The 12,287-nt window shown below is 36.7% G+C and overlaps 1 protein-coding gene across 1 annotated transcript in view; it reads left to right on the top strand.

The window, feature by feature from the left end:
* PBX3 (PBX homeobox 3) overlaps positions 1–12,287 on the top strand; it is a 301,106-nt gene that overhangs the window by 243,806 nt on the left and 45,013 nt on the right. The window contains exon 5 of the mRNA XM_036752374.1: positions 4,964–5,099. Within this exon, the coding sequence (XP_036608269.1) occupies positions 4,964–5,099 (136 nt within the window). The remainder of the gene's footprint in view (positions 1–4,963; positions 5,100–12,287) is intronic.

Raw genomic sequence — 12,287 nt, forward strand, 5'->3', positions numbered from 1 at the left:
TCTGAGCTTTCTTACTTTATGGCTTCATCATACTGTAAAATTACTTCAGCCTTTGAAAATTTCGTAGAGGCTCATGCTAAGAATTTTTTTTAGGATAATAACTATTCTAGAATGCTATTTTTTTAAAGCTTTATTTCCTGGCAATTTTTTTTTCCTACTCCTCTACCTTTCTAAAGCCCTCTACTCCTACAGACTCATATTATTCCTACTAATGACAAGAAAATAAGTTTTAAGAGTGAAATTGCCATTTTGGCTTCATGACACCTTTAGGGGAGGTAATACTTTGGTCCTAGTTATGGTACAAAACGAACAACAACAACAAAAAAATGCTTTAAACACATCCTCTCCAACCCAAGCAAGAAGGTATTTTAGTTTCTAGTAAATGAATGAAGATTTCATTTTTTAGAAGGTTAAAATAAAGTTCGCATAAGTGAAAGCAGTAGATTTTCTAATTAGCTGTTAAGTTTAACTGTCTTACCAGTCGAAATTTGTACTCTCGGGTATAATTTAAGTCCATGGCCAAAACTTATCCCTGGGCATAGAGATCCTTCAATTTTTTTCTCCCCCATTGGTATCTGACAGGAGTAATAATTCCCATCAGATTCCCTTACTATTAAGGAAGGTGACTTTAGTTTCCTAAATTGAAAAACAAGTTTTGTGGCACTGTTTCTGTTGGAGTTAATATTAACAATTTTTAATGGACTTGCAACTTCATTGGTGTAGAAACTTTCCAGTGAACAAATTCCTCTCTTAAGTCAGATTGGTATCTTTTCTGCAATTTATAGTCTTAAATATTTGCCTGGAGGGTACTGAGAGTTTAAGTGACTTGCTCATTATCACACAGCCAATTCTATCAGATATAGGACTTGAATTGAGGGTTTTTGAATTTGGAGGACAACTCTCTATTATGCCTCTCAAAATATAATAATAATTATAATAATTAATTTACATTGCACTTGAGGGTATACAAGTCACTTTCCTCACAAATACTCTCTGTGATAGGTAGTGAATTATCATTATTCCCATTTTACAGATAGAGAAACAGGTTAAGTGATATGACATGATATGTCCACTGTCATACATTTCATAAATGGCAGAGTCAGGATTCCACATCGTCATATTACTCCAAGTTAACACTCTTTACACAATGCTTATCTTTTGTATATTTCTTTGTAGTGTATAGAGTGTTTTCTCAGCAATTATATATGGGTTAGACTAGACAGTTCCTGGGGTCCTGTCCAATTGCGAGATTCTGTGATCTTATTTGATCCTAACAACAACTCTATGAGGTTAGAAATAATAATAGCAAACTTTGTATGACATTTGTTCATTTAAAAAGCAGTTTGATTATAACAAACACATGTAGTAGACAGAGAAAATGTTTATTATCACCATTTTTTTGGATAAAGTATTTGAAGCTTGGAGTTTGTGAAGTGGTATGCCTAACTAAGGTCATAGGTAAGTGGCAATCAGAGATTGAACCCAAGAGTTCTGGCTTCTAATTTCATTCTTACTAGATTGCTATCTCTTAGTCTTTTGGGAAAGCACTTGGTAACTAATGGAATTTATTATTCTCCTCCAGGTTTGAAACCTCAGAATCATCCTTGATACCTTTCTTCTCTCTTGCTCCCCATCCAGTCAATTTTCAAATGTTCTTGATTCTTCCTTTGTAGTATCTCTTAATCCAGCTCTTTCTTTTTATTCCTATATCATAGGGTTTAGAGTTGTAGAGACCTTAAAGATAGTCTAATCCAACACACTCATTGAAGTTAAGTTATTTGCCCAAGGTTGTACAACTGTTTAGTGGAGCCAAGTACGGATTTGAACCCTGGTCTCCTCACAGCCCTCTTTCCACTATACTTCACTATCCACCCTACTTTAGGCCATTTTCACCTTATATATGGACAACAACCTAATTGGTCTCTATGCTTCTAGTATTACTTTTTCTGTTCTTTTTTAAATTTCAAATCTAAATTAAATTTTTAAAATCCACTTAAAACATTTTAAAATTTATTTTATTGTCAATCCATCTTTCATACTCTTTCCATACTAATTTCCCTAAAGCACTATTTAATAATATCATTTCTTTCTGCAAAACATGCAATTGAAGTTCTCCATTGCCTCTGAAATAAAGCATATTTTCCATAGCATGGCAAGGCATTCATTTTTCTCCATGATCTGACTTTAACCTACCATTTCAGCTTTATCTTTTCTACATGTCCCTATGCTTCAGACCAATAGACCCTTGCATATTTGCTCATGTTGTTCTCTCCAGGAGTTATGTTCTGCCCTTCTTCTGGACACACACACAGACACACACAGACACACACACACACACACTCACACACTCTCACTAACAGACATGAATATTTGACTTTGATTCAAAGTTTCAGAGTTGACTTACATAATAGTCTGGCTAACAGTAAGTGTTAGACAGTAAGTGTTAGAACAGGGATTTGAATTCAGGCCTTTCTGATACCAAGTCCAGGGCTCTTTCCATTGCCCTGGGAGGTGGCTTCAGCAAATAGTAACCACATCAGTTGTCAGTTATCCTTTGAACATTTGAAATGATTGATTCTTTCCCGTTGGAGAAGTATGTGGTTAACAAGGCAGGATGAACTGAATGGAATGAGGAGATAAACAGAGCTTTGAAAAGAGACTCATCTGTCTGTAAAGATTGTAGTTATGCAGTGCTGCAATGCTGATGGGCTGCACCTCTGGGGACTGATGCTCCACTGCACTGTGGCCTAAGGCACAGGCATCTTGATTGCAACTAACCCTGGGGGGAATGAGACTTTGGGGAAAATGTTCAATGGGCACTTTCTAAAGGATGTTCTTCTAAAAAATAAATAAAGCACATGACTGAAGTCTTTCTTATTCCTTCAAGTGTGTGGAAATATTCAGCTGTGGTTTCATTTGTTCTTGTAGTGCCTCTTAGCAAGCCCTATGCTAGGGAAAGATGTTCTGCTCTGGGCAAAAATGATCTGACAGATATATGACTCCCTGGCTCACTCTGACTTGTAGCTCACTCATTTCTTTCAGGAAACCTATACTCACATTTTCTTGATAATTGGACAGGCTGGAGCATATACCCATGCAATACATTTAAGAACAAATCTACAAATCTCCTAGACCCCCTCTACCCTGCTGGGGTAAGAGTTTGCATTTGAACAGAAAAACCTCCACATTTATTCTTATAGTATCTTAGAGTTGAAAGAGAATTTAGAGATAATCTAGTTCACTGACCCCTCTCTTATTTTGAAGATAAGGAAACTAAGACCCAGACAGGGCAAGTGGCTTGCCAAAGGTGAAGATCTGGGATGTGAAAACAGGTATTCTGACTTCAAGTTCACTGCTCTTTTCTCTCCTTTGGTTGTCAGAAGGTTGTCTACTATTTTTAAGATCTTTCAAAGCATGGAAGTAAAAAGTTGTTAACATAATAGTGGTTTAAATATTATTTAATTCCAAATCCCTCATTTTACAGAGGAGGTTCTGGGGCCCAGAGTAGGTAAATGATTTGCCTTGAATTATCCTGCAGCAACCCATGATTCAAGCCTTTCTACCTACTACTTACTCATCTGGTTCTCTTTGCTTCTGACACGACAGCTAGCTATCTGTTAAGGCTAACCACATAGCACAGGAATGATATAAAAGAATTCATATTTCAAATAGTGGTTGAATGAAATGAATGCTTCTGATTTAATTTCTTTTGTGTTCCAACCTGTTTTATAAATCGTTTTTTCCTCTAACATCCTATGTACCATGTTCTGACTTAAGTTTAGCTCCCTTTCAGCTCTAAGATTCCATATTCTAAATTATACTATTCTATGTTCTAAGGTTCCCAACTTTGAGAGTCTCTGAATCTAACTAATGCCTGTTAATGTGTTACTGGAAGAGTGCTATAGTGCACCTCCCCCCCCCCACCCATCCCCATGGGATGCATACTATTAAAATGCATAAACATATGCATTTTCTCAGGTGACAACACCTTAATCATAAGAACTGGTTCTAGCAATAAGAATTTTAGTTTCATGGAAATTATTTTTGACCAAACCCAGTTGTCTGGCTCCCTCAGTTTAAACCTTGTAGGCAAGTACAACCCATTCCATCTGTGTGTAAACCAGGTGTTTAACATGCCATTTTCAGAGAAACAACTGAAACAGGAGAAGTCTTTTCCTTAGATAGCGTATTGGTCTAATTACATGCTATACTTCTCAAATCTGACTTATATAAAGTCTGAGTGTCTAAAATTGGTGTTATTTTTCAATGTATAGCAACAGTTTTTTTTCTCCCATTTAAAGACGCCTCCTTTTTGAAGTACTACTAATTAGTTGGACAAGTCTTTGTTTCCTCTGTAGAAAATGGGGACAGTAATAGCATAAACCTTACAAGATTGTTAGGATCAAATGAAATAATGTGTAAGTGCTTTCCAAACTTTAAAGTACTATGTAAATGCTAGCTATTGTTATTAGAACCAATATGTTACGTAAGTGCATAGCCTCCTATTGACTATATTGTTTTTTGAGTATAAATTTTACATTTGAAAATACTGAATTTTAAGGGGAGGGTACATAACCTATCTGAAATAAGATGTAGTAGACACTATAGAAGAAAATGTTTCAAAGACTTAGTAACAAAATGAAACTAATATAAATAATATTTTTCCCTTGACTATTTGAATATATAGTTAATGAAGAAAAAATAATTTTTACCTTTTGACCTATTTTGATAATGACTAGACAGTCTTATAATAGATTGTATATTCTTTTGGTTAACTTAAGCAACTTCATTATAAATATCACAGTAATTGAAAAAATTAAAATTAATTTTTTAATGAAAAATAATTTAAGAACATTTATTGTATCCTTATATTCTCTCTGCATCTGTAGATATTTAGCCACTGTTGTCCTTTTTTCTCTCTCTTCCATAAGTCCATAGTTAACTTTTTCTTTTTTTCTTTCAGACGAAAAAGACGTAATTTCAGCAAACAGGCAACAGAAATCTTGAATGAATATTTTTACTCACACCTCAGTAATCCCTACCCCAGTGAAGAAGCCAAAGAAGAGCTGGCAAAGAAATGCAGCATCACAGTGTCACAGGTAAGATGGTACTTTTTGCTTTATAATGGTCCTGAAACACTCCTTCTCATAAGAAGCACAAGATATTGCTGGCAGAGCCAGGCTTCGTTTCCTCAGTCTTAGTAATGCCATCACACCCTATTTTATGACACAAGTGTGTTTCAACTTCCCAAGTTGATTACATTCTTAAACAGCAACCTTTCCTCTTCATCACCTCTCTCCTTGCCATAGCCTAGTTCCTGACATCAGAGGAGGAGTCTGCCCTCACATTTTGACTGTTTTGGGTACTTGAACTTAGGTTAAATTAAAAAGAAAATTATAACACAATAGTGCCCACATTGCCCTGCTTGTTGGTGTCCCCTCCTCAATTTCCTTTTATTTCCTGTGTAATTTTAACATGTTTCATTGGTGTTCTTTTTTATTTTTTGACATTGATTTCCCTTAATTCATTCTACAACCTCCTCCCCCTCCCCTACCAAATGTAAAAGACTTTTCTTGTTACAAATGTAGCCAAACAAAACAATTCCATACCTTGCAGTGTTTGAAAATGTGTTTCTCATTGTCCACCTCTGTTCTGTGGGCATCTTTTCACAAAGTGAGTGGAGATATTCTATATAGGCAGGCAATAATAATAATATAATATGCCAGTAGGCATTTATTAAGAGTTTACTATATGCCAGGCACATTACTAGGTGCGAGGAATACAAAGAAAGGCGAAAACAGGCATACTGCCTTTCAAAAAGCTAATACTCCAAAGGGGAAGACAACATATAAACATTTATATCACACATAAAAGATATATACAGAGTAAATGAGACATCATCTCAGAGGAAAGGCACTAGTACAGGGGGGACTGGTAAAGACCTCGTGTAGAAGTGGGGGGGGGGTGGTGAGCTAGTGCTTGAAGGAAACGAGGAGGTGGAGGTTGAGAAGGAGAGCATCCAAGGCCTGAGGAGCAGCCAGTGGAAAGACACAGATTTGGGAGATGAATTATCTTGTAGGAGTAACAATAGGAAGGCCAGTGTCACTGGATAATAGGTAGGTAGAAAGATAATAGGTAGAAAGGAATAAAGTGTAAGATATCCAGAAGGGTAGGAAGGGACCGGGTTGTAAATGGCTTTAAATGCCAAACCAAGAATTTTTATATGATCTTGGATATAATTGGGAGCTATTAGAGTTTATTAATTAGAAGAATGACCTGGTCAAACTTTAGAAAGATCATTTGGCAGCTGAGTGGAGGATAGACTAGGGTGGGGAAAGATGTAAGGCAGAGAGACCAACCATGGATTATTGCATTAGTCTATGCATAAGATAATGAGGGCCTGAGCCAATGTAGTGACTAGGTGAATGAAGAGAAGGAGACTTTCCTGTAGAGAGAGCTGTTGTACAGGTAGAAGTGACAGGGTATGGTAATAACTGGGTGGATAGTATGAGAATCAGTGAAGAGTTGAAGATGACAGTAATAAGGCAGTTAACGGAAGAGGGGAGGATTTGGGAGGTGATTTAATGAGTTCAGTTTTGGACATGTTGATTTAAGATATCTATGAGACATCTAGTTCAAAATGTCCACTAGGTCTTTGATGATGGGAGACTGGAGGTAGGGAGAGGTATGTATGTATATCAGAATCATTAGCATAGAGATGATAATTGAATCCGTGGGAGCTGATGAATTCACCCAATGAGATCCTATGTAGAAAGAAAACCCAAGATAGGGCTTTAATGGACACCTGCAGTTAGTGGATATGGTGTGAATGAGGATCCAATAAAGTAGACTGAGAAGGAGGGATCAGATAGGTAGAAGGAGAATGAGAGAGAAAACTAGACAGGAGAGAGTATCAAGGAGAAGAGGGTGAGGGATGGTGTCACAAGCTGCTGAAAGCTCATGAAGGATGAGGATTGAGAAAAGGCCATCAGAGAGATAAATATAGCTCACATTTAATGGTCACTGTGTTTTAGAAACAGCGTTATGTACGTGATTTTCTTTGCTTATGGACTTGTGAGGTAGGTGGTACAATTTTTAGAATGACCATTTCACAAATGAGGAAACTGAGCCTCAGAGAGGTTGAGTGACTTGCCTAAGGTTTTATAGCAGGTGACAGAACCATAACTTATGCCTGGCTAGTTCCTGTCATTGCAAATCTGATGATCTTTCTGCTATACTCATTTTACACCTGAATTGTCTTGCCTAGTAGATGACAAATAATTCTGGACTGGCTGATTGAGATGGTGAACCAGAGCCTTCACTGGGGATAAATTGATTTGTTTTTTGCAAAACGTAACCTAAATAAACACAACTGTCTTCAGTGATTCCCTATTGCTTACCAAATACAAATTCCTCTATTTGGCATTCAAGGCTTTCAACAATCTGCTACTATTTCATTTTTCGACAATTCTTTCATATTGTTCCTTCTTCTCTCTAGCTGATTTTCTGTTCTGATTACCCCAGTGATTATTCCAAAACATGTTAAGCTTCCCACAACCTCTCCTCTACCTTCTCAGTTGAGGACCTCACCTCATACTTTACCAAAAAAAAAAAAAAATTGAAGTCATTCACTGTAAACTTCTTCTCCCCTTCTCATTTTTACAAATCACTTTGACATCATTCCCCACTATCTACTCCTTTACTCCAATCCCTTTTGAAGAGGTGGTCCTTTTCCTCATCAAGGCCAGACTCCTCTACATATATCTTTGATCCCTATCCCCTCTTGTCTTTTCCAGGAGATTGCCCACACTATTCCTCTGCACCCCCACCTCCACCTCCCTATCTGCTGGTTGTTTCCCTGTGGCCTAAAAAAATTCCTTGGTTTCTCTCATCCTTAGAAATCCCTAATTTGATTTTACCATTCTTGCTAGCTATCTTCTTACATTTATCTTCCGTTACTCAGCCAATTTCCTGGGAATCACTGTCTATACTTATTGCTTCGACTTCCTCTTTTCTCACTCATTTCTCAATTTTTTGCAATCTGTCTTCTTATCTCACATCTCAACTAAAACTATTCTCTTCAGAGTTGCCAATCATTTCTTAAATGACAAACGAAATGGACTTTTATTAATCCTCATTCTTCTTGATTGACCTCTCTGCAGCACTTGACACTGTTGACCACTTTCTCCTCCTGGATATTCTTTCGTTTTTGAGTCTTGTAGCACTTATTTTCTCTTGGTTCTCCTCCTATCTGACTTCTCCTTTTTTGCAATTTTATCCATGGCACATACCAACTGTAAGTGTACCCCAAGGCTTTTATGGGCCTTCTCTTCTTTGTTTTTCTCTTTACACTCTCACTTAATGATCTTACCAGCTTCTGTGGGTTCAATTATCATCTCAATGCAAATGGTTCCCAAACCTATGTCTCTAGCCTTAGTCTCTCACCAGAGTTCTAGTCCTAGATAACAAACTGCCTAATGGACACTCCAAACTGAATATCCTAAAGATATCCCAAACTCAGCAAATCTAAAACAACTTATTTTTTCCTCTAAACCTACCCCTCTTTTTAACTTCATGATTATTGTTGCAAGAGCCATCATCTTTCCAATTACCTGGGCTTGCAGCCTGGGTGCCATTCTTGACTCCTCATGCTCACTTACCCCACATCTTTGGTCAGTTGTTGAATCTTCTTGTTTCTCTCTCCACGACATCTCTTATGTTTATCTTCTTCTCTTTATTCACATTGCTACTACCTAGTTGATGTCCTTATCACCTCTGACCTCACCTACTTCAGTAGTCTTCTAATTGGTCTCTCTGACTCAAGTCTCTCTGTACTCCAATCTATCTTCCATATCCCTGACAAAATGGTTTTCTTACATTGTAGATCTGACCATTGACTTCCCCTCCCTCTTTAGTAAACTCTAGTAATTCAGTATCAGCTCTAGGATCAAAGGTAAACCTCTGTTTGACATTTAAAGTTCTTCACTGCATGTTCCCTTCCTGTCTTTTCATTCTTATGCACACGACTCCCCAGCAATCACTGCTGTCTAGTCTAGTCTGGTCAGACCACCTTCCTTACTGTCCCTCCAAGCTCTCATCTCTTTGCCTTTGTACTAGCTGTCTACCTTAGCTGGAGTCTTCTCCCTCCTTCTTAGAAATCCTAGCTTCCTTCAGCACTGATCTCAAGCACCACTTTCTTCAGGGGACTTTTCCTAAGTTCCCTTCCCTACCACAAACCACAAATATATGTATTTATGTGTGTGTGTGTGTGTGTGTGTGTGGGTGGGTGTGTGTGTATTTTCCTTTTCCATTAGAAAGTAAACTCCAATAAAAGGAAAAAAAAAGAAGTTCACTTTGGGAATTCGAGGTCTTTTCTTAGGAAACACTTAATTTTAATGAACTGTGTCTAATGATTAAAATGATAGCAATTTCTGTAAAAAATAAAAGAAAGTAAACTTCTTGGGAGCGGAGACTGTTTTTCCTTTTTTTTAAACACTTTGCACAGAACCAGGTACACAGTGTGAGCTTAATAAATGCTTGTGGGTTGATTGCTTGATCCTCCTTCACACATTTTGATCCAGACTCTTCTAACTACTCTGTCCCTTGAACATGCCCTTCACTCTCCTATCTCCATGCCTTTGCTTACATTGTTCCCTGGACCTAGAATGTTCTCCCTCCTCCTCTTCTTCTACTGAATTTGTTCTTATCCTCTAAAGCACAACTGACATTTTACCTCCTTCCTCTATGATCTGTCTATTGGCAATGTCTTTTTCCCTTTAAACCTCACATAGCAATTTATTTTATACTTTTCTAATCCACTTAAATAGTGTTGCATGTTGTATTTTTTTGTTGTTGTTTCAGTTATATCTGACTCTTTATGACCCTATCTGGGGTTTTCTTGAGAAAGATACTGGAGTGGTTTGCTGTTTCCTTTTCCAGCTCATTTTACAGATGAGGGAACTGGGGCAAACAGGGTTAAGTGACTTGCCCACGGTCACACAGCTAGTAAGTGTCTGAGGCCAGATTTGAACTTAGGTCTTCCTGACTGCATGCCTAGTGCTCTATCCACTGCGCCACCCAACTGCCATATTTGTGTTTCTATCTTATGTTTTCCCAGTGGACTCTGAGTTCCATTAGGGCAGAGAACTTGTAAATTTATGTCTCTTCCCTTGTCTAAACATAATGCTGTATGCATAAGCATTTAATAAATGTTTAAATGAATTAATTGTAATGCTTCAATATTAGATATTGTTTTACAGCAAAATGCTTTTCAATTATGGCCTCTGCTTTTGTTTGAATTAAACACAGAGGCCTTTGATGTAAAGACTAGGATTCTTGTATACCCTATTGCCATTAGCTTTGAAACATAAATTGACATTTGAAAAGCATTTACTTGTAGAAGAAAAAGTTGGTAGCATATGAGATCTTTTGCAATGGAACTGTGATTTAAGGAACAAGCTGACCCTGTGCGAAACAGTATTCTTTTGGGAGTCACATGAAATGAATTTTAACAATAGTTTCTAAATTTAAAACTCTCCAACTGAGCTTATGAGGTCCCAGATACTGATCCCTTCCAATTCCAATGAGGTTTGCATATCAATATTTTAAATCATTATATATTTAAAGGAACACTGCCTGAGGTTAGCATGTTAACTATTAATGATTTGCTGTCTCTAGTATTGGCATTATTAGCCACATAACCTCTAGAGTAACCTTTAGTTCTATAATTAAGACTCAATGTTAAGTTTATTTTAGAAGTCTATGAAATGGTTTTATATTCTGATGTTTTTTTGATTGACTTGAATTGGGATCTGTTTGGTTTAAGATAGATACCTTTCCATATATATATACACATGCATACACACACACACACACACACACACACACACACATATCTATATGTTCCTTTCTCTCTCTGTCTCTCTCTTTCTTTGTACACACATACGATGTAGTCATTCACTTTTATTTGAATCTGTGAATTTTTTTCTCATTGCATTGTGGATACAGATCCACTGCATATAAGATCCCATCCTTGATATTTACATCTTTGTCTAAATAGTCAAACCAGTGACTGAACCCACCAAGTTTTAAGCCATAAATTTCTTTAATTTCTTATAGCACGTATTTGGAGCCTCTCTTTTTCACTTATTACATTCTACCTTGTAGTACAGTTGTATTTCTGTTTCCTCTATTAGATTATAAACTCATTGAACTTAGAGACTCTCTTATTTCATCTTTGTATCCCTAGAGCCAAGGTAAGGGCTAGGTACATAATGAATATCTGTTGATCTAGGTCAAATTATATGCCATGCTGTTATAGCTAAAATGCAGCATTACACAAATATGCAGCCTTGTTCTGATGGGATATGTAATAGTGTATGAACTAAATGGAAGAAACTACATATTGTCATGTAAATAATGTCTGCCCCAGGTCAATCAGGAAAGCTACATTCACCAGATTGAAAATGTACTTCTACCTCAAGGAGTGTTTTCAGGTGTTTCGGTTTATGTTTAATTTATGCCAGCTCTTCAGGCTTGTCAGTCCATTATCGAAGAATTAGTTAGACATGTGCTTACATGGACATATCCATAGCATCCCAAAACTGGAATGGTACCTCAGAAATCATGTAGTCCAACTTCTACCTAAACAGTAATATCCTTCCTGAATATGGCTTTCTTTGCTTCCTTCTTTCTTCGTTTCTTCGTTTCTTCCTTTCTTTCTTTCTTTCTTTCTTTCTTTCTTTCTTTCTTTCTTTCTTTCTTTCTTTCTTTCTTTCTCTCTCTCTCTCCCTCTCTTTCTCTCTTTCTCTCTTTCTGTCTTTCTTTCTTTCTTTCTTTCTTTCTTTCTTTCTTTCTTTCTTTCTTTCTTTCTTTCTTCCTTCCTTCCTTCCTTCCTTCCTTCTTTCTTTCTTTCTTTCCTTCCTTCTTAAGGGTAGAGGGTCCCTAACTTGTGGTAGTTAGAGGTACCTATTATTATAAGGAATGACTTTTAAATTTTGCATGACTTCAGATAGGATTCCCAAATCAGAGCATTTTCTAAGCATTCTACCAACTTTCAGAGCATGCATTCTATAAATTTTTATTTAAAAAAACAAATATTTAAGTAATTGTCTTCATTTGCCTTACAATATAATAAAAATAGCTTTGACAAATTTTGGGGTTTTTAATTAAAAAAATTATATACGGAATGAAAGACTTCCTTGACTAGAATTGGTACAGCTTATTATATTGGAAGGCTACCAGGTATGGGAACTCATTACCTCTTAAGGCAGTTCAAAATGTCAGTT

The sequence above is a fragment of the Trichosurus vulpecula genome, chromosome 3 (genome assembly GCF_011100635.1).
Source record: "Trichosurus vulpecula isolate mTriVul1 chromosome 3, mTriVul1.pri, whole genome shotgun sequence".
Taxonomy (NCBI): Eukaryota; Metazoa; Chordata; class Mammalia; order Diprotodontia; family Phalangeridae; genus Trichosurus; species Trichosurus vulpecula.